Below are 20,112 nucleotides of genomic sequence, written 5' to 3'. Positions count from 1 at the left end.
TGGTTACTAAGAGCTGGTAAAGGGCATATGTGAGTTTAACTAGCATGAGCAAAGGTACCATGTTCCTGCAAAGGTTTTACCATGAGCACCACGGCAGAGTCAGCTAGCCCTGGTACCACTGGATGATGGCCATGGTTGCCTGGCATGCTGTGTTGGGAGGATGGCAAGGATCCCTGGGAAGCAGTACCAGGATTCATTAGTGATACTCGACATGAAGTAGGGAAGAATAGCATGCGTGCCACAGATTTGCCATCCATATCAGTGGTGTCATCAGCTATTTTGTCTGTCGCATGAAGGTGCTTATGTGATGGAGCTCTCTGTGTGAAGATAAATTGCCCATCTCCTATTGGAAGGAGCCTCTGGCCTAAACCACAGATGCATCTGTTAGGATGTCATCTATTGCAGGCAACAAAAGCCAAACTCAAATTGTCTTAAGCAAAATCAGTAAATTAAAAGAAGTTAATTATTTGATTGCTTGTGGTGGGTGGAAATTCATTGTCTCATGTAACTAGAAAGTCCAAAGCTCTATCTGGCTTCAGGTGCACTTGGATCCAGGGCTCAGCTGAAGGTTCTCAGTCTTTTGCTTTCCTTTTCTTAGTGTCAGCCCTGATCTCGAGCAGACTTTCTTCATCTAATCCTTCTAGCACTCATCTGACCAGCTTGGCAAACTCAATGGAAAGAAACACCGTCTCTCATTTAAGTTTCCATTCAAAATCCTGGGGATTGTTCTCTTTGGCATAGCTTGGGTCAGTGCCCATCACTATGGTGGTTGAGGGGAGGATACATCCCTGTGCCTGGGAGGGTGGCAGGTTAACCCCATACAAATCACATGGACTGAAATTGGAATTGGGATAGTTCCCTAAAGGAAATGGTGTGGGTCAGAAGGTGCTCTGCTATCCAAAAAGGAGGGATGCACACCCAGCTGCAAAAGCAGCAGCTGTCCAGTATTTCAGCTCACCCAGAGTGAGAATTGGTCTGGGCCTGTCTCAGTCATCTCAGGCAAGTTGTTAACCTCTTTGGACTTCTAGTTACTGACTTGTTAAATAAGTAGGTTGGGATCAATGGCTCACCCCTCCATTCCAGCTCTAAACTTGTGAACATCTCCCCATCTGTGTCACAGCCAAACGGACTGCACTGGTTCATTGCCAACACTCTCAACAAGTGCATCGGTCACTTATTTCAGGCCGAATTGTGTTGTAAAGTCACAAACAGCTCCCTGAAGAACCTCTCAAAGTTGTTGGTCAGGGTCTCGGAAAAATTCAAACTGGTTTTGAAGGGGTACATTCCACAGTTTCAGGCCGAATTGTGTTGTAAAGTCACAAACAGCTCCCTGAAGAACCTCCCAAAGTTGTTGGTCAGGGTCTCGGAAAAATTCAAACTGGTTTTGAAGGGGTACATTCCACAGAGGTGAGCATGGTCTCTGCCACAAGTAGATCCATCTTGTCAGATCCTGGAGAGATGATTCCTTTTGCCTGCAATTCTCTTGAAAACAGTGCCCCTGCCAAGCTCAACTGGTGTGCTGTGCTCTGGGTAGAAGTAATTATTTTTACGAGGCCTTATTCATGTCTGGTCTACCTAAGGGCCACCCCAAATAATGTTTCTCCAGCTATTAAAGGCTTTATCAGGCATGCAAAGTCTCTAGTAGCTTCCTTTAGGGGGAACAAAAAAGATTCTTCTTGAAGTCTACCACCTTCAACGGCAATTTGCTGCCCATTTCAGGGCAATGCTAAGTGGTTGGCACCTGAAAAAAGGGCAAAGTCTTTTTCTTTCAAGTGCAGCCGGAAAATGGGAGTCATAAGTGAAAGTAGGGAACCGGGAGAAGTATTTCCATGCGGCTGAGGTAGCTTTCTTGTTTTGTTGTGAGCTGGCAAACTTCAACATGCTCAAGCAATGTTTTGTCAAATTTCTTAAATGCTGAATGTGGCACTGGCCCAAATGAATATAGATGTTATTTTAGTGCTAGGAGAGATTTATTTTAATGTACAGATGCAGCCACTACAAAGGCCCCTTTTAATCTACTGGGAGCTCTGTTCCTTGCTCTTTTACTCTCTGCAACCCCCCTCCTCATTTTAAGGAACTGGTGTATGCTGTTAAATTGCAGAGTATTCCCTTCTTCCCTCTTTACCTCCCAAAGGAGTAACATAAGTGCTGACAATAATGATAATTAAGATGCTTTGTGCCAGAAAAAGCCATTTGCAAGGCTCAGTACCCTCTCCCAACCTGCCTACAATTCAAAAACAATGCTGCTTGATAAAAGAGAAGGCACCAAGGCAGAGCTGGTCTGCCCAGCTCCAGCCTCTGGCACAGCAGCCCCAAGAAAAGTGTACCCTTATCTAGGACCTGTGTTCTCTAAGCACAAAGCGAGCTGTGCCTTTACTGCTCAGCTCTGAGATGGGAAATCCATCAGTTGAGCTGAGCCTTAAATACCAATATCTTGCACCTTGATCGGGGCCAAAATAAACGGGAAGGGAAGCAAGGAGGAAGCTTGGTGACATGTGAGGTTAGGCTGAGCCAAGTCTATGCTTTCAAGGCAAGACGAAGGGAGGGGAGCCACAGACGGAGCGAGAGGCAGGGGTAGAAAAGGGAGGACACTCACAGACTCAGTGGCAGAGGGACACTGACGCCAGGACAGTTCGCAGCCCTATCCCACTCAAGGCCCTTTTCTGTAATAATTCGTAGTATCTCCTTCACTATTGCAAAATGAAATTTATAGAATATATACACTGCTTCCCTAAATACTGCCAAAAAAATCTATAGACCGATCCAACTATAATTTCAAGAAATAAAAGGAGAGTAGCTTATAATAGGATGATGTATATTTTAACATGTAACTGTTTTAGGCACCACTACAGGAGACAAAATGAAGTAGCCAGCAGCTGGAGCTTCACTTCAGTGCAGAATCTCAGTAAGTGCAGTGGCTGTGGTGTGGACAGCAAATCCACAATCCTGCCCCTTGGTCACGGGATTCTCTGAAATAGTGAAGTTGCAGACAAAACAAAGTGCGCCCATCTCTCTCTTTCACAGGAGTGTGGTTATATTTCTAGCAAATCCCATGTGCAACACACACTTTGTATTTAGATGTAAAGTGGGGTTGGATTCAAGGCCCTGATATGAATCACGCTTTCCAAGCATATCAGAGCCAGGCGGAGCCGTGAAGCAGTGAGGGACGTGGAACTGTTCTTTGTGGGGGGCTGTCCTGGGAAGTGTAGGACTTCGAGTTTTTGTGACAATCAAACATCATTGTAAACTTCCTAAACAGCCCCCTAGGGGGTGATGCAGCTCTGTTGAGAACCACTGGGGAGAATGGGAGAGAAAGGGCTGCAGGCTTCTGAGTCACGCTTGCGGGCTCACAGCCCAGTTCCATGGAGTCCTAGCAGCTCCACAGCCCTGGTTGTCACTGAACTCTCCTGCACCTTTTCTTTAAAATGGAGAAAGTTCCTCTCCCTCACAGAATTGCTGAGGGTTAGGTGGAATAATGCAGGTTGGGTGCCCGGCCCATAGTGGATCCTCAATTAATGCAATTTTCTGTGTTATAGGACCAGCCATGTTTATAAACTGCCCCCTGCACCCTGTGTGTCTTGGGCCTTTTCTTTTCTATGTAACCTGCCTTCTTAGAGACAGAGGATGTTGTCTTTCTACTCTGCAGTGCCTCCATGGGCACAGGTTTCCTGGAAGCAAGTCCCCAAGGGCTTGCGTTTCCTTTGGGTCATTGCCAGGTGTCCTGGGAGCCTTGCCTGCTGTCTTCTTTCTTCAGAGTGAGGGGCAAAAACGAAGGGCCTGGAGGCTTTGAAGGCACCACGAGCATCTTAGGTGCTCTTTTTGGCCTCCAGAAAACTGAGTAGTTCACAAATGTTGGAAAGAAAAAAAAAAATGAAACATAAAACACTTGCGAGAAAACATGTTGGCTTAATGATTTCATATTAAGTAGAAGGGATGTCACAGTCTTTTCTATAGGAGCAGGCTCATTAAATCATATTCTTTAAAAGTAATTTTAGGTGATTCCCTTTGGTTCACTCATTTTAGATATTCTTCTATTTCTGCTTTGAAGTCAGAAAGATCTGGGTTCAAATTCTGGAGCCCTTAGAATCCCTCTTAGCTTCCAGTTGAGAAATCTCTATCATCTGTCCTCCAGCTCAGCCACTCAGAAGCCTCTGTGTCCTCAGCTATAAAACAGAGGTGACAATGACAATATCTAGCTGTGTGGATTCTATGGGCACTTCAAGTTTTTGACAAACTCTCAACAGAGTTGGAAATGTTCTGGATAGTTGAGATGACACCAGGTACAGCTTGCCTGCGTTCCAGCAATAAAGGATGAGACCTTCCACAGTGGTTTGAAGGTTAATGCCCCCCAGCAGACGACATGTAATATAAAAGGATTAGAAAGAACCTGAGGTCCAGGCCAACTGATGAAAATGAATTGGTTCCTCGGTAGAAGGACCTCAGCTCTTTAGCAGGTGGATTGGAGAGCAACCCAATTCTCCACTCTCAGAACAACAGTGTGAAGACTCAGCTACAGGTAAGGGATACAGGATATGGATTATATTAAATATAATCCTGATACTGTGCTAGGCTCATGACAGGCATCAGCTCATGTAATGCTCACAACAAACCTACAAGGTGTGCACTGCTCCTGTTCCCATTGTGCAGATGAGGAAACTAACTCTGAGGCATTTGCTTATGTATGAGACAGGCAGGACTGAAACCCAAGTTCATTTGATACTTTCCCATCTGGACATAAGTGTAAAGAAACAGACATAGATGGTAGCAAGAAACTACTAAAATTGTGGAGCAATGTTATTAAAACATTGTAGAAACTTCTCACCCGTAGAGGTGGGACTCAGGAAATTCCCCACCTCTGGTACAGACAGGATTGGGCCAAGATCATGGGCATGGCTGAGGCCCTAGCATGTGGTGGTCAGATGGTTCACACTATGGGTAGAGAAGAAATACTAGTCATTGCAATGAGCCCTCGGAGGACCCCGTTCTCTCAAAGCCATTCCTTGTAATACTTGAATATCCGTGATCCTTTTTATTTTAAAAACTTCGGTCCATGCTAAATACTCCAGTTTCCAAGGAGCAGGGCAGGAGGTGAGGACTAAGCTGCTGTATAAGTTGCTTGCCCTTGCCTGTGGACACTCGGGGCAGCCTCTGGGACCTGCCCATGCTGCCATTACAGGCTGTTTCAATCACTGGTGGGAGTTGTGGCCTGGAACTCTGTGCTCGCAGCAGTGGGGTCAATTCCAGGATCAGCCCTGAGTGGATGTGGGAAAGGCCTAGGCCCTGAATCTGAACAGACTCTGAGGCTATCCTTTTGTTCAGTGCCCCATTGTTTATGTTCTTGAGTCCGGAACAAACAAGGGCCACGAATTCCATGTGTGCAATCAAGGCTGCTTTGTTTGCACTAAACTTAATTTCTATCAGAAACCTCCATTTTCCTGGTGGGCGAGAACTTTCGGTGCACTGAGTGTCTCTCTTCACTCTCCTCCAGGGATTACCTGAGGCGGGGGTGGGGGGCGGTTAATCATCTAATCACACAGGCATTTCCTGAGTCACCAGTCCCATCTGGTCCTCTGTCATCAGTCCATGCACAGGTCAGTGCCATGGCCTACTCATTCCAAAGGAGGGTCACCTTGGAGTCAGTTAGTCAGCTCCCAGGGCCTCACTCTGACAGGCCTCATGGGCAGGGAACCTTCTCACGCGGGGTTATCTGTCTGTAGCCTCTGGGAGGCTGTCATCTCAGGGGTCCTGCTGCTTTCCAGCACTGGTGGAGAGAGGAGTATGTGCAAGGGAGCACTCTCTCTGCTCTGGGTGTCCCCATCTGACCTTGGGCAGGGGCGGTGGGCAGACACCTGCAGGGACATCATGGTGCAGGTCTTTTCCTTGGGGTCTGCCAGCACCTTGTCTTTCCCTGGATTCTCTTCCCTTTCCAGTCCAGATCATCTTTCCTGAGCAGTCTGTTTAGGGGGCTGAAGACAGGCTGTAGGGAAGATGAACTGAGCCAGGCTATTGTGTGCTCTCTCTGCTCTGGGTGTCCCCATCTGACCTTGGGCAGGGGCGGTGGGCAGACACCTGCAGGGACATCATGGTGCAAGTCTTTTCCTTGGGGTCTGCCAGCACCTTGTCTTTCCCTGGATTCTCTTCCCTTTCCAGTCCAGATCATCTTTTCTGAGCAGTCTGTTTAGGGGGCTGAAGACAGGCTGTAGGGAAGATGAACTGAGCCAGGCTATTCGTCTATTTTTCTTGATGCTCTGAGATTCCTTACAGTCTCGCTTTTGAGACTCAAAAATCCAGAATTTACTTCTTTGTTCTCAGAGTTACTCTGTGTCCTTCCTTCCCTGAGGCCTTAAGCATGGAATGCTTTAGCTGAGGGAATGGAGAAGGGTCAGGGGTGCCAGAAAACTTTGGGAAGAAGAATGTTGGTAACAATTTTGTTTCAAACTGGTATCCCTCAAAGAAAGCATGAGAGGAGACTGACTAATTGCCTAGTGTCTGGAATACAGAGTATTTGTTCCATTGTTCATTCATTCATTCAGCTTTTATTGAGTGCCTACTGGGCACCAGCGTGCCTAGGGGATCTGTGGGATGGAGGAAGGTTTGAGTTGAGGGACATTGAGACCAGGTAGACTGCTCACCACTGAGGCTCCTCTGTGTGCTGAGAGGGCTCTTGGGTGTGGGCCCTGCTGTGACAGATTTGGACTTGGCCTGCCAAATCAGAAGAGGAAGTGCCTGCCCCACCCACAGCCTACTCTAGGAGACCTAACCAGTGCAGCCTGTCCTGAAAGCCTGTTTGGGAACCCAGATAAGAGACTCAGGTGTTGCCAAGCACATGTTTGGGAGCAATCAGCTAATAACAGAAGATGGCTTTTCCATCCTCCACCTCTGCCTGATTAAACTATGGGATGAAACTGGCATTCTTTACTCCAGGGCTGATTCCCAAATATTCCAATGTCCAGAGGTTCTAGGAGGTTGGAGAAAAAAAGTGCTTGATTACTACAGAGTGCCGTCTGCCCCTCTCATTGATGCTTCGCTCTTCCCTTCCCTCTCCCCACTTATAATTGCCTTGTGTGCAGCTGTTCTGGGAGGATCCGCTTTGGGCCAGGTCTGCTACAGCTGGTCACATCTGCCACCCAGGTGTTTGACTTTGGAATGGGTAGCTCGATGGCCAGAAGGAGCCAGGCCCCATGGCATGCTGGAATTGCCTTTCCAGGCTCCTGGCTGCACAAGCACACTCATAAGCACATGGTCTTCCCTTGGCTATTTCTGATGTGGTCTTCCTTTCCATGTTAAATGAAATGGAGATACCAAATAGAGGTGGGAAATGATGGTCTTATTGACCCACCATCAAGACAGGAGTTTTGCTTGTGACAAGCTGTCTCCAGAATGATCGCCAGTTTTTGTTTGAACTTCCTTATTAAGCCCTGGTCCTTGTCTTATAAAGTCTAGGGAAGCTCAACTTTCTCAGTTGTGTTGGCCACACAAGTGGTCTTGAAATTCTCAGTCTCATCAAACTCATTGCCAGCTTGGGATTTTGCACATGGCCTAGGATGCTCTCTCCACCCTCCCTCTTTACCTGGCCATTGGGTCCTCATGAATTCCTACTCATCCTACAGATCCTACCCCTTTAGTGGAGAGTTCCCTAACTATACATCCAGATTTGGTCATTGGTTCTCAGAGTGATCTTAAGGCGATGGCCCAACCACCTAAGCAAATCAGTCAGAATTGCCTGGAAAAGACAGAACAAATTTGGGTTTTTTGTTTGTTTTTTATTATGCATACATGTGAGGTACAATGTTGATTGTCAATAATTGTGTACAATGTGTGGTGGTTAGATCAGTGTAGTTAGCTTATTCATCATTACAATACACAATCATTCTTTGTATCTGTTGACTGGTCCGCATTAGCCCCGCTACTGCCTCCCCTCCCCTCCCCTTTTCCACCTCTAGTTTTCTAAAAGTTCAACATATTACTGCAATTATTATTTCTTTCTTTCTTTCTCTCTGTCTCTTTTTATTCATTTCTATTTATTCTGTTCATTTGTTTATTTATGGTTTCAGCTCCCCATTATGAGGGAGAACATGTGGTATTTCTCTTTCTGTACCTGGGTTGTTTCACTTAGAATAATTTTCTCCAGGTTCATACATGTTGCTGCAAATGGTAGAATTTCATTCTTTTTTATGGCTGAGTAGTGTTCCATTGTGTATATATACCACAGTTTCCTTATCCAGTTATCCACTGGTGGACATTTAGGTTGGTTCCATTGCCTAGCTATTGTAAATAGAGCTGCAATAAACATGGGAGTGCAGCTTATCCCTTCAACATGATGTTTTCCAGTCCTCTGGATGTATCCCCAGGAGTGGGATTGCTGGATCATATGGAAGTTCTATCTATAGTTGTTTAAGGAGCATCCATACTGTTCTCCATAATGGCTGGGCTAATTTACAGTCCCACCAACGGTGCAGGAGGTTTCCTCTCTCTTCACATCCTCACCGGCATTTTTTATTCTCTTTTTTATAATAGCCAGTCTGATTGGGGTGAGGTGATACCTCAAAGTGGTTTTGATTTGCATTTCCTTGATGATCAGTGATGTTGAGCATTTTTTCATATAGCTGTTGGCCATTTGTATGTCTTCCTTTGAGAAATGAAGACAGAACTAATTTGAATATTCAGATAATTGCTGCAAATGTTCTAGAGTGTTTAGATAGAGAATGGCCCATGACTTATCCTGATATCTCCAGTCTGCATTTTATATGACAGAAAAAAAACACTGAGAACACACTAGAACTCACAGTTGTGGAAACCTCCTTGACTTTGCTCTATGCGTTGAAAACAATGATGAAGGTGACGTCCTAGTAGGAGACTTTATGTCCATAACTTACTTTAATGATCCTGAGTCTTCTCAGATATCAAGTGTAGCTGGAAATAATGTGTTACGAGGATTGGCAATAAAGTATCTAAAGCTTCTAGCAGATACCTGGCACATAGTAGGGGGCATAATAAATGATATTAATTACTATTATCACTACTACTACTATTATTACTATGTGATATAATTCCTATGGCCTAATTTATAAAATAATTTTGATCATGGAATATGTGTTAAGTAATTTGGAGATATTTCTGATGAGCAGGGAAATACGTTTCATAAAATAATTTATTTGGAAGCAAAAGCATGTTGAAATTTATCAAGCTAAAATGACAGAGCCTTGAGGTTTGTTGTGTGTGTTGGGACGGGGGTTGTATCTGGCCGGATGTGGATGAGACCGATGTGCCTATGGCAGCACTCAGGGGTTCCAGGCTTCACCCTGTCAGGAGGGGTTATAAACAAGATCACACTTTTCCATCCCTGTGCCCCTTGCTCAGTGCAAGTCTGTCAGTCATCTTTCACCTGATTGGATGGATGCTTCTGACTCCCAGCCAGCCCCCCACTCAGCCCCTCTACACAAGCCATGCAGGCACAGCCACCTTGACTTGCAGATATCTCCAGAGCACTAATCTGTCCACGTCTCGGATCCTTCCGTCCCCTGCTGAGAATCTTTTTCTAGTTCCCCATTGACTTTGGGACAGAGTCCAAACCACCTCAATGGCAAAGTAGGTCTCCTGAGAGAGAAAACTGAGAATAATTGACGTCACTATGAGCATAACATCTAGCCATCCAACCAGTTATTCACTCAGTGTGTCCGCACAGGTGCCTGCCTGTGCTAGGCACTTTTCTGGGGACCGGAATACCTCAGTAAACAAATAGCCTCTGCTGAAAAATAGGGGAACTGCCTGGGCCAGTTCTTCTCTACACCCTGTTAAGGAGCTTCCCTCTAGTTGGATGGGGATGAAACACAATAAATAAATAGTATACAATATGATTTAATGTCAAATATTGATAAATGCTATGAAGAAAAATGAAGCAGGTTTAACTGTTGACAAGACCATCAGAATATTCTGTGGATCAAGCAAAGTCGGGTTCATTCCCTAGTGCAGGAAGGAGGAACACCACCTCCACAGTCTCAGTAGTGGCTCAGAAAGAGGAAATTGGGGGATATTTATAGGGTCTGGGGCTCTGGGTGGGTCTCTCAATGTGGGGATCTGGTTGGGACTGGGCTACACTGAGATTGATGGACCTCTCTTGAGTCCTGGTAAGGCAATCATTATTCAGTCAGTAAGAAGTTTCCCTAGTGAGCCATATTGTCCTGAAAAGGGGGACTGTTTGGTAAGTCTGTTGTTCAAAAAATTGATTTTGGCTAAGTTTTTCAAGTAGACCATGAAATATTTTTACTTGTTTACACTTTGCCTTTCTGGGCAAGAATTTTCTGGAACAAATAGTAAAGTCATGAAAATCATGTTGATGGAGGTGGCCTTGGTTCCCAGTCCTGATAGTTAAACTACAGGATGTAAACTTTCTCCGCCCTGTCAGGGATAAGTGTGCAACAGAGGTCGTCCAGGTCATCGCCTGGGGGTGTACAATGTGACCCTCAGCCTAGGGTTGCCAGATTTAGCAAATCAAAAATATTTTATCTGACAATCCTATCAGAGTGCTGTAAAGTTTTCACATGAATTGTCTGTTTAAGTCTAGCTTCTCAGCTTCTCCTGCAGTTCAGATAAATTGCAGCATCAGGATCATGTTCCCACAAGGCACCCACTGGGCTGAGCCGAGCCAAGCGGCCCCCTTTACACCAGGCATAGGGTGGTCTCTAATTCACCACAGTACCCACCCATCCCTGGGGGGAATTTGCATTTGGGAGCTCTGAAATGGACTCAGGCTGCCTCTAGTGAGCGGGGTGTGCTTGGACAAGTCCTTTTTCTCCTCCATGCCCTGTAACATAAGCCCGAGAATCAGAGAATTCGGAGGCATCCCTCCAGCTCTGTGGGCTGCCCACGTGGAAATCTTAGTGCTGTTTTGCATTAAATACAGTCACAAACATCCAACTCAGAGGTGTTTGGCAAGTATATGTGGCTATTCTATTATGGGTTTTTAAATATTTAGGAATTTGACCCCCAATTTTGTTATAGTCTCTTTGTAACTATTGTTAGGTGGTGACCTAATAAGAAATTATTAACTGGGGAGTTATCATTTGGAAGCTTGTAATTTTCTTAATGGACATTGATTTGTGCAGCCCTGATTAAAATACAATGAAGCTCGAGGCTTAAATGTTTTATTCTGAAAGGTTGCAAGGGTGGGAATTGGCTCTAAAAATGTATTGGCTTGAAAACTTTATTGAAATGTTATTATTTGAAAAGTTTTGTGAGCATAAAATGATCTGACAAAAACTATTCAATGCTAGCTCTAGTGGCCTCAGAAAGCTGAGGGAATATAGGTTTCTTCTGGAAAAATGCTTCCAGATTACCTCAGGGGTGAAAAGAAAATTATTATTCCATTCCACAGCCCTGCTAATTCTTTTCAACATTGATGCAGTCAAGTAATTAGAACCCAAATGGAGGAAACATTTATAATTGCTAGTTATTTTGCTTTACTAAAGGTGACTGTTCCCAAGAAGCTCTGACAGGACAAAAACAAAGTGATTATGAAAGAAATGTGTGGGCAAATGGATCGGGCCTTCCTACACACGTTCCCAGAAGCCAGTCACAAGCGGTGGGTGGGGATGGTTCCAGATTAACGTAGGAAAATCTTCTGCTGTCACCTTGTCAATCAAGTGACAGTGTGAGCCCTGCTTCTCCTCCTCCTGTCTCACCACAGACATACATCATGTAGCTCTTTGTTATTTAAAAGCGTGTATAAGAAAGATTACCCTCCCCCACTCAGTACCACAGGGAGTACTTGAGAAGTGAACGATGCAGTCGGTTAGGGAGTTATATTCAAAATTCCTCCTCCAGCTTTTATCATTATATTTCTTCACTCTGATTAGGCTAAAATATGAGGTGTGGCTGCTGCTGTGAGAATGGATTTCCCCCCCTAATTTCTGGAATAATACCATACCTTGGAGATGAATGTTCAGGCTTTACCAAGATTATAACAAATGCGTATTGCTTTGATCTAAATATTTTTCTCAAGGTTGTTGCTGATCGCTCTCCCTCGCCTATAATCTTTTAAGAAAGCTTTTAGGTTTGCCAGCCTGACACCCCAGGAGACAGGAGCACAGCTGCCTCTTGGTCCCCTCAGCTTCCCAAGGGTGCTCTGTTCTCAGTTTCACCCAAATTGGTCCCAGGATTTCAGTTGTCTTTTTTTTTGTCCAACATTCCATCATGCAATTCATTAAGATCTTCACATGAAATATTTAACAGATGAGTTATGTCATAATTCACATTACGGTTTTAAATTGTTATTCCTGTGGTAAGTCATTTATCCTGGACATTTGCAGACCTCGGGAACAGGCTTGCATTTAATGTAAGGAAGGTTAAAGTTCTTTTCTTCAATGCTCCAGAACAGTGGCCTTATTCCAAACCCTGGGTTAATCGTGAAATATTCCAAAGAAATGACATTCAGATTCATTGTTAGTTCTACTTGCAATTAACTATTTTGAAAACAAACAGAAGAAAATATTTAAACAAATGTGGCTTGGCTAACAGCTATTATGGTTGACCGTTAATTAAAGCAAGTCAGAATCCAAATGTGCCAAGCCTTGTTACTATCACCGCTAGCAATCTTTGCTATTGTGCACAAAGAAATAAAAATTCAGGGATGCTGTCAAAGGAGACTTGAGACTGGGTGGGAGAGATTAACCCAGCTAGTAAAAATAGGCTCTACCCTGCTTGAGAAATATGACCAGCAAAGAGGCTGATTTTCTGGATGAGAAAACCTGGATGAACATTTATTTATAGAATTTGGGTTTTAATAAAAGCTGTTCTTCTACTAAGAGATGAAATACATGGGAAATCCTTAGAAGGCAGGCATTTTATTTAACTTATTGTAGTTTTATTTTCTGTAATAAAGATACAGTTTTCTACTGCATCCCTACCCATAGATTGGAATGTATTAGAAGAAAATTCTCCTGTTTGCGGCCCAAGCCAGTGCAGGGCAGCACGCTGGGATCTGTTTCTCTGTCTGGGCTCCAATATGACATGACAATTGTCCACATGCTGTCAGCAGTAGCCAGGCCATGGAGAAGCTTTGTGGCCAGGTAGTCTGGTGGATGAACATGTGGAGCTGATGGCTGCAGTGTCAGGAACAGCGATTCTCTGGGATTCTGTATACCGACCTGTCTAGCCTTTCCCTGAATGTGCATAAATGATCATAATTCCAGAAGGGACCAGCCATGGGGTTGGAATGGTGGCATGCACCTTGTATTAATCCTGAAGGGAAAAATTTTTTTCTACAAGTAAGAACTTCCTCGGCTGATATCATGATTTTGTAAAGCATTTACTCACTGACACCCTGAAAACCATTTCTAGCAGTGGTCAGTTTTGATTTATTATGAATGAATTTTCTGCTTAGTCTCAACATATTGGCATGAAAGGTATATTGGCTGAGAAATACAAGAATAAGGAATGAAAGCTCTAGGAAGAAATTATAACATGAACGTTGACAACACCATCAACCTGTTAGAGTGTTCTAATACATGTCATTTTATTTAGTCTCATTTATTCCTGTCCCACAAAAACTCTGTTCAGAAGCTAGAGCCACCGTGACTCTCTTTGTGGAGACAGAGAAGTAAAGTGACAGAGCTAAGGGCACATAGCAGTAATTTTAGAAACAGGGGTTGCAACTAATTCTCCTGGCAAAAAGCTTTCTGGTTATAATTCACTGATGGATGAGCTCTCCATGTGTATGGGAATATACTGTATGTCTGGAGGACTGGGCAAGTAAGTAGGGGTGTTTGCGTGCGCTTGCGTGCCAGGCGTGTTGAGCACTATTTTACAAACCGGATTTGTGCTCCTAGGAGTATGTCGCAAGTTGAGGCCAAGCCCACAGAAAATTATTTCTAAATGAGTACAATATGAAAAAGTTATTTTATTTCTAATTTTACATGTAACATTGTTATTTCGTGAGTTTCGCATTACACTTGAATGCATGTCTATTAATGTGATATGAGATGCATGCATGATTTCATCTTGAATACATTTGAATATAATAGCACTGGAAATGTAATTTGTATTCTCAAATTTTATAAAGCAAAATAAATAAATCTTGGGGGTGGTAGCCACACTGAGCATATTGCATTGATTTCTTTGGGTCTCTCAAACTAATTAGGAACTTCCCTTTGAAAATCCCTGTCCTCTCATGCTGGCAGTCCCTTTGTGATTTCAACCCTCCATACCTAAGTCATCCTCACTTCTTTCACTTCTGGGTCTTTCATCCTTAAGGAGTGCCAGTGTCCACTTCTTCTCTGTGATCCCTCCTGTGATCACTGATCACTGTCCAGTAGAACTCTCCACAATGATGGAAGTGTTCTAGATCTGCATGGTACAGCACAGTAGCCACTCGCCCCTTGTGGCTATTGTGCACTTGAAACATGCCCAGTGCAACTAAGGAACTAAATTATGAATTTTATTTAATTTTGATTAATTTTAAATAGCCACACGGAGCTAATGGCCACCGATTTAGACAGCACAGGATTGAAGTCAGTGGCTTGTCCCTAGATTTGAGTGTACTGATCATTGACATTCTGCAAATCAAATAGTCTATATGCATTGGTGCTCAGAGGATGTCCTATGCCCTTCTCTTTCAGCTCTGAGAATGCTAAAGTATGAATCTCTCCTCAGTGATTTGACTGCCTTCCGCAGGCCCCCACCTCTGGGTGTGTGTCCTTTATCTCTTCATCTTGAAATACCTTCTCCTAGCACATGCTGGGCTTCTGACAAATGTGGGGGAAAGGCATGGAGGAAGGTAGAAAAAAAGTACTAGAAAGTTAGAAAGCTGGGAAAAGAGGAAGTCTGGAAGGAAGATACTTCACTGAAGGCTTGGTCTGTATTATTAAGCTGAATATCTACACTCAGGCCCTCAGAGTATTGAGATGAGTTACAGGAACAGTCACCTGTTCAAACCAAGAGAGGTTTTGGTGCTTGAGATGCCTGAATATTTTATGTTAAAGGGTTCTGGGCTTTTTCGGATGGCAATTCTCACAACAATAATTTTGCTGTTTTGCTGGTTTCCAAAGACCATCCCAGTGTCTTGGGGTCACTGCCCTAGGAGGCTAACCCTGTATTGGCATGTTGGGAAGAACCCTATGGTATAATTTTTTCTGGATCTGCTCTGCTCCTGTAGGGTGAGTAACGTACCGCCAGATGCCGATATGCAAAAGGACCTCTGTATCTGTTCGTGTGAAGAGGAGTCATGGCAGGAAGCCCTGGAGCATTCGTAATCAGATGGAAGTGGGAAGCTCCGTGGACTCCAGGGAAATATGTTGATGATTTTCTGGACTGTCTAAAAAATTTCAAACCCTAGGAATGGTGTTTTTGTTTTCTGCACTCTCCTTTGGACTTAGGTTTCACTAAAGCATTTTTTTTTGTCCTTGTTTTCATTATTAAATTAGCAAGACTGACTTGAATGAGAATATACTGTTATGGTTTGAAATGTTGTTGAAAGAACGAAATAGATGGGCATGACACATGTCTCGGGTTCCATTTAGGCTATGTGGGGAATGGTGGAGAGAGTGGGACTTGCTGAAGTAACAGTGTTTTCTCTGATAAAGGTTGAAAAAAGAAAAACATGTGGAACAAAACAAAGGAAAATAGTGAAAGGAAGCTAAATTTCTGTTTCTGGCGAGTCATATTTGTGTTTCTGAATAGGCATTAATGTTCTTAAGTATTTTTATATGCTTGTTTCTTTGGGAGGCGGTGCTTTTTTTTCTCATTTGGTTGTTGGTTTGTTTTGTGTTTGTTTGTTTGTTTTTTCACTTTAAATCATCAAGTGGTCATGGCTGCCTAACTCATCTCATTATCCCAACTCCCACTGTCCAGGCCTTTCCTGGCACTTCCTCTGCAAGCTTTCAGAGAATTTCTTAGAATTTAGAAACTAGAATTTCTTAGAATTTCAGAGACTTTCCTAGACTTTCTAAGATATAAATCTGATCATGCCACTTCTTTACTTAAAGATCTTTAATGGCACCTACAGCAGGTGTCAGCAAACTTTTTCTGTAAAGGGCCAGATGGTAAATAGTTTAGGTTTTGTGGACTGTGCAGTCTCTGTTGTACTCAACTCTTTTATTGTAGCCATAGACAATATGTAAACAAATGACAGTGGCTGTGTGCCAATAAAACTTTATTTACAAAGAGAGGCTGGATTTGGCCCTTGGGCTAATCCCCAGCCTGCAGGATGCTATTCAGATGCTTCGGCTGACATTCAAGACCTTTTGCCATTTCGACCACAGCCTGCCCTACCAGGTCCCCCAGTCCCATTCCTCTCAAGCCTCAGGACACAGGACGGTCTTTACAAAGACTCTATCCCTTTGCCACTGTGCCTTCCTTTATTTGGATCACCATGGACCCCTGCTTTCTGAGTCAGGTCTCCATGCTTACCTTACACAAAGCTCTCGCCAGTTCCCCCAGGCCAACTCATCCCTGCCCTGCCCTCCACAGTTCTTAGTTTATGCCTGTAATGTAGCTTTTACCATGTGGCTACTCAGCTAGATGCTGAGGGAGCATATTGTCCCTTTCCCCTTTAGTGCCCAGCTTAGAGCTCAGCACAGAGAAGGCCACTGAACAAATGGTCATGAAGTGGACCCATCAATGGGGTTGTGAGTCTCTTAATCACAGAACAGTATATTAATGTGTAGGTGAAAATTCTGCAAACCGGATGTGTGATGGAAAGCCAGGGGCTAATGGTGTAGGAAGGGCTTGGGGGTCAGCAGCAAGGAACACAGAGGTGGGTCCAGTCCGAGCAGACAGTTGCAGTCAGTTGGGGCTGTCTGAGAGCCCTTGGGCAACAACCTCTGGCCCAGACAGAGAGTGAGTGAGGAACGAAGGGAGCAGCGTCTCGTGTAGGGCATCAGGACCAGGGAGAGGATGCAGCCTGCTGGAGAGAGATCAGAGAGAAGCAGCCGTGTGATTAATGGGATGGAGGGACTGACTCATGAGCAAAGATTAAAGCGCTCTGAAGATCAGGGTGCAGGACCGACAGGGGCAGATGATAGCAGGCTCCGAGCATGTGAGATGGATAAACACCCAGGAGGCAGCAGCTAGCTTCATTAGTGGTATGGAAACGTGGCTCCTTCTGAGACTGGGAGGGGTGCTCAGAAGGGCACAGGTGGCTGATGGAAGAACTCAGGTGATGGCGGTTGGCCGGGGCGGCTCTGGGCTGTTGGAAGGAGAAGCATCATGAAAAGGCTCTTTCAGGGAACCCGCATGCTTTTCTCCTATAAGCCCCTGCAGCTCTCCATGGCTGTTGACCTTGGCCCTGAGAGGTCACCTTAGATTTACTCTCTGACTGCCAGTCTGGGGAGAGCTGGCCAGGGAGCGATGTGGGAGGGGAGCTATAAGAGACACACAGAGGAAGACAAAAAAACCGACTTCCCATTCTCCTCTTAGATACCAGCTGCAGGATTTCACAATTGTGAGGCCTTCTGCTCTGAAGTCAGTTTTCTGCTGGCGCCTGCCTGTCGTTGGTAGGACCAGAGATACTTGTTCCATACCTGTTCTTACACACAGGTCAGATGCTCACCTCTGCCTGCTGGTGAATCTGAGCAAAGCCCAGCTGCACCCTGGTTTGCACCCTGCACCTTGGCCTGAAAGACATTTTGGAAGACAAGATTTATTTGAATTGCAGTAAACAGCCCTCAGCCTCCAAAATCAGTTTCCTTCAGTTATTCTCTGAAATTTTCTCCAAGGCTGGGAAGAGCGGCTTATGTGCAGTCTGGCCAGGTGGCCCACATTGAACCAGGTCCTCTAAAGCCAATTGGCTAAAGACTGCAGAGCAGACCTCCTCAACCCTGGCTGCACAGTAGCATCACCTGGGGCGCTTTTAAGGAATATTCCTGCCTAGATCCTTACCCCCAGAAATTCTGATTTAAATGGTCTTGGCAGGGAGGGGGAAGGCACCCAGGCATCAGTATTTTTTCTTTAAGATCCCCAGGTGGTTCTAATGTGTTGAGAACCACTGCTGAAGAACCTTTTGTTTAGGTGTGATTATGATTCATGTGGATGTTACTCTCCCATTTTTCTCTGTAACTGCTGACAATATCACTTGAAAGTTAAAAAAAAAAAAAAAAGCAAGCATTTCCTGATGGGTCATCTGTGTGCTCAGCACTTTTCTGGGGGCACAGATCCAACAGGGATCAAGAACAGGTCCCTGCTCTTGGGGGGTTTATGGTCCAGAGGATGGAGGACACTTATGATAGAGCAAGATGGGTCCATAGCACAAAAATGATGCATTTCAGAGACTATTCCCATTCATCATATTGCAACCATGATTAGCTCGAGTCTTGTCCTAGAGTCTGAAATTCTAAGTCCAAAGACAGATGGCAAGTCTCTCCAAAAGTATCTCCCCAGTTAACCTTTACTCTCAGAGTTTGCTTCAACTGTTTCTTTAGGAAGTAGAAGTACACTTGATAGTTGTAAGGGTAACAGCCTAGGACCTTCATGGATCCCCAACTTCCCAAAGCCAGCACAGCAATGATTATTTGAGGGGGGTGTCTAATATAGTGGCATCCAAAATTTTAAGAGTATATAAGGGAACTTTTTTCGTTTCAACTGTGTATTTCTTTTGATGGGTGTTATTATTTAGGTTGAAGTTATTACAGGTGTTTAAAAGAAAGCAGAATGGGAAGATAAATAACAGTACTTGCCAGCATGCAGATATGGCAAGAACTGGGGAGGATGTGTGCAACAGACTGAAATTTACAAAACTGCACTGGGGTAAATGGCGTCCCCTGGGGAGTCCAGCATTTCCTGCAGTCTCATTCTTTCAAACTCCTCTGAAGTTTCCCCGTCATCTGATGAGCTTTTTACCACGACCATTCTGATCACTTTCTGAAATGGTTTCAAGAGTTAGGTTCCACTAAATTCCACCTTCCAAAGTTTCAAGTCATTTTCTAAACCTCATCCCTTTCTGTATTTCTGTCACTAGCATGCACTGTTGCTTTAGGAAGCTTTTCACAGACAAAAAATTGCAGAATTTCACCAGAGTTCCTAGGGAGAGGGGAACATTGAGATGTGGACACTAGGGGGCCAGTTAAACTAAGTGATATCATAGCAAAGTGACTTACTTTCAATACCAACCTCATAACAAGTGCTTTTCAAATTTTGTATTTCAAAAACACATGCAGAGTACACGTTTTAGACATACCAGTTCATACAATAATAGCTGAAACTGGAACTGAAGAAGTAGTGATCTTCTGAATCTTTTTTTTTTATTATTCCTTTTTTCAGCTTGTGTTGGAGGGGGGTTGGGAATCGCAAGTTTATGAATTTTAGAAACACTAAAGTAACATGTCTCCAGAGAGCCATCTGAGCTGCGCTGTTTGTTGTGTATCACAAGTTCTGAGTACAGGTAACCTTGAGAATTTCTTACCTGAAAGATAAAATGTCTAAGTTGTATGCTTCACTGTAAATTTTATTTGATATGCTTATACCAGCTTCTGGCCATGACAGATAATTTTCAATGATAATCCTAAATAGTTGTGTAAAGGGATCTCTAATACCTTCTTTTATTTGTAATTTGTCCCAGCTGTAGGCATTCAGATGAAACTTGAATTTTTCCAAAGGAAGTTTTGGACTGCCAGCAGACAGGTAAGTTATAATCAGCATCTTGAAGCATTAGCAACACTGTTATTATACAGGTGTTCACATTTGGGTACTCAGTGCCTAAAAGTGCCAGATTTCCGATGAATGTTTGTAAAATGGACTGCCAGCTGCTCAGATTACCTTTCATTTTACGGCTAAATGAAGAGCTGTCAGCATGTTAGACACCGTACGCTGGGCAAAGCAGGGAATTTGCTCCTAGGAACAGTTTTAATTGTGAGGTCAAGATAGTGATCTTCCAAAGGAGTTTTTCTTTTAAATATTGAGGACTTTGTGAGATTTTTTCATAGTGACTTTCTTCTAACCTTGTTGTGATGCCTGGTTATTTATTTGTGTATCTCTTTACCACAATTTTCAAGGCCTTTGTATAGCTAGGTTTGTCAAAGCATGTATGTGCATTCTTTGGCCAGAGAATCTGGCATTGTTTCCTTTTGCTATGCTGTCTGTGCTAAGTAATCTCAGTGGTATTTGTTCAGTAATTTGGTAGAA

General features: G+C 43.9%; 1 protein-coding gene across 1 annotated transcript in view; it reads left to right on the top strand.

Annotated features, from left to right (window-relative positions):
• Positions 1–20,112, top strand: part of LOC103603645 (voltage-dependent calcium channel subunit alpha-2/delta-3-like) — a gene marked incomplete at its 3' end in the record, with an annotated part of 146,050 nt that overhangs the window by 77,258 nt on the left and 48,680 nt on the right. The window contains exon 13 of the mRNA XM_008588210.1: positions 19,550–19,611. Within this exon, the coding sequence (XP_008586432.1) occupies positions 19,550–19,611 (62 nt within the window). The remainder of the gene's footprint in view (positions 1–19,549; positions 19,612–20,112) is intronic.

Source organism: Galeopterus variegatus, unplaced genomic scaffold (genome assembly GCF_000696425.1).
Source record: "Galeopterus variegatus unplaced genomic scaffold, G_variegatus-3.0.2 Scaffold4715, whole genome shotgun sequence".
In the NCBI taxonomy this organism is placed as follows: Eukaryota; Metazoa; Chordata; class Mammalia; order Dermoptera; family Cynocephalidae; genus Galeopterus; species Galeopterus variegatus.
The sequence above is the reverse complement of the archived record's forward strand: the minus strand, read 5'-3'. Positions and strand labels throughout refer to the sequence as shown.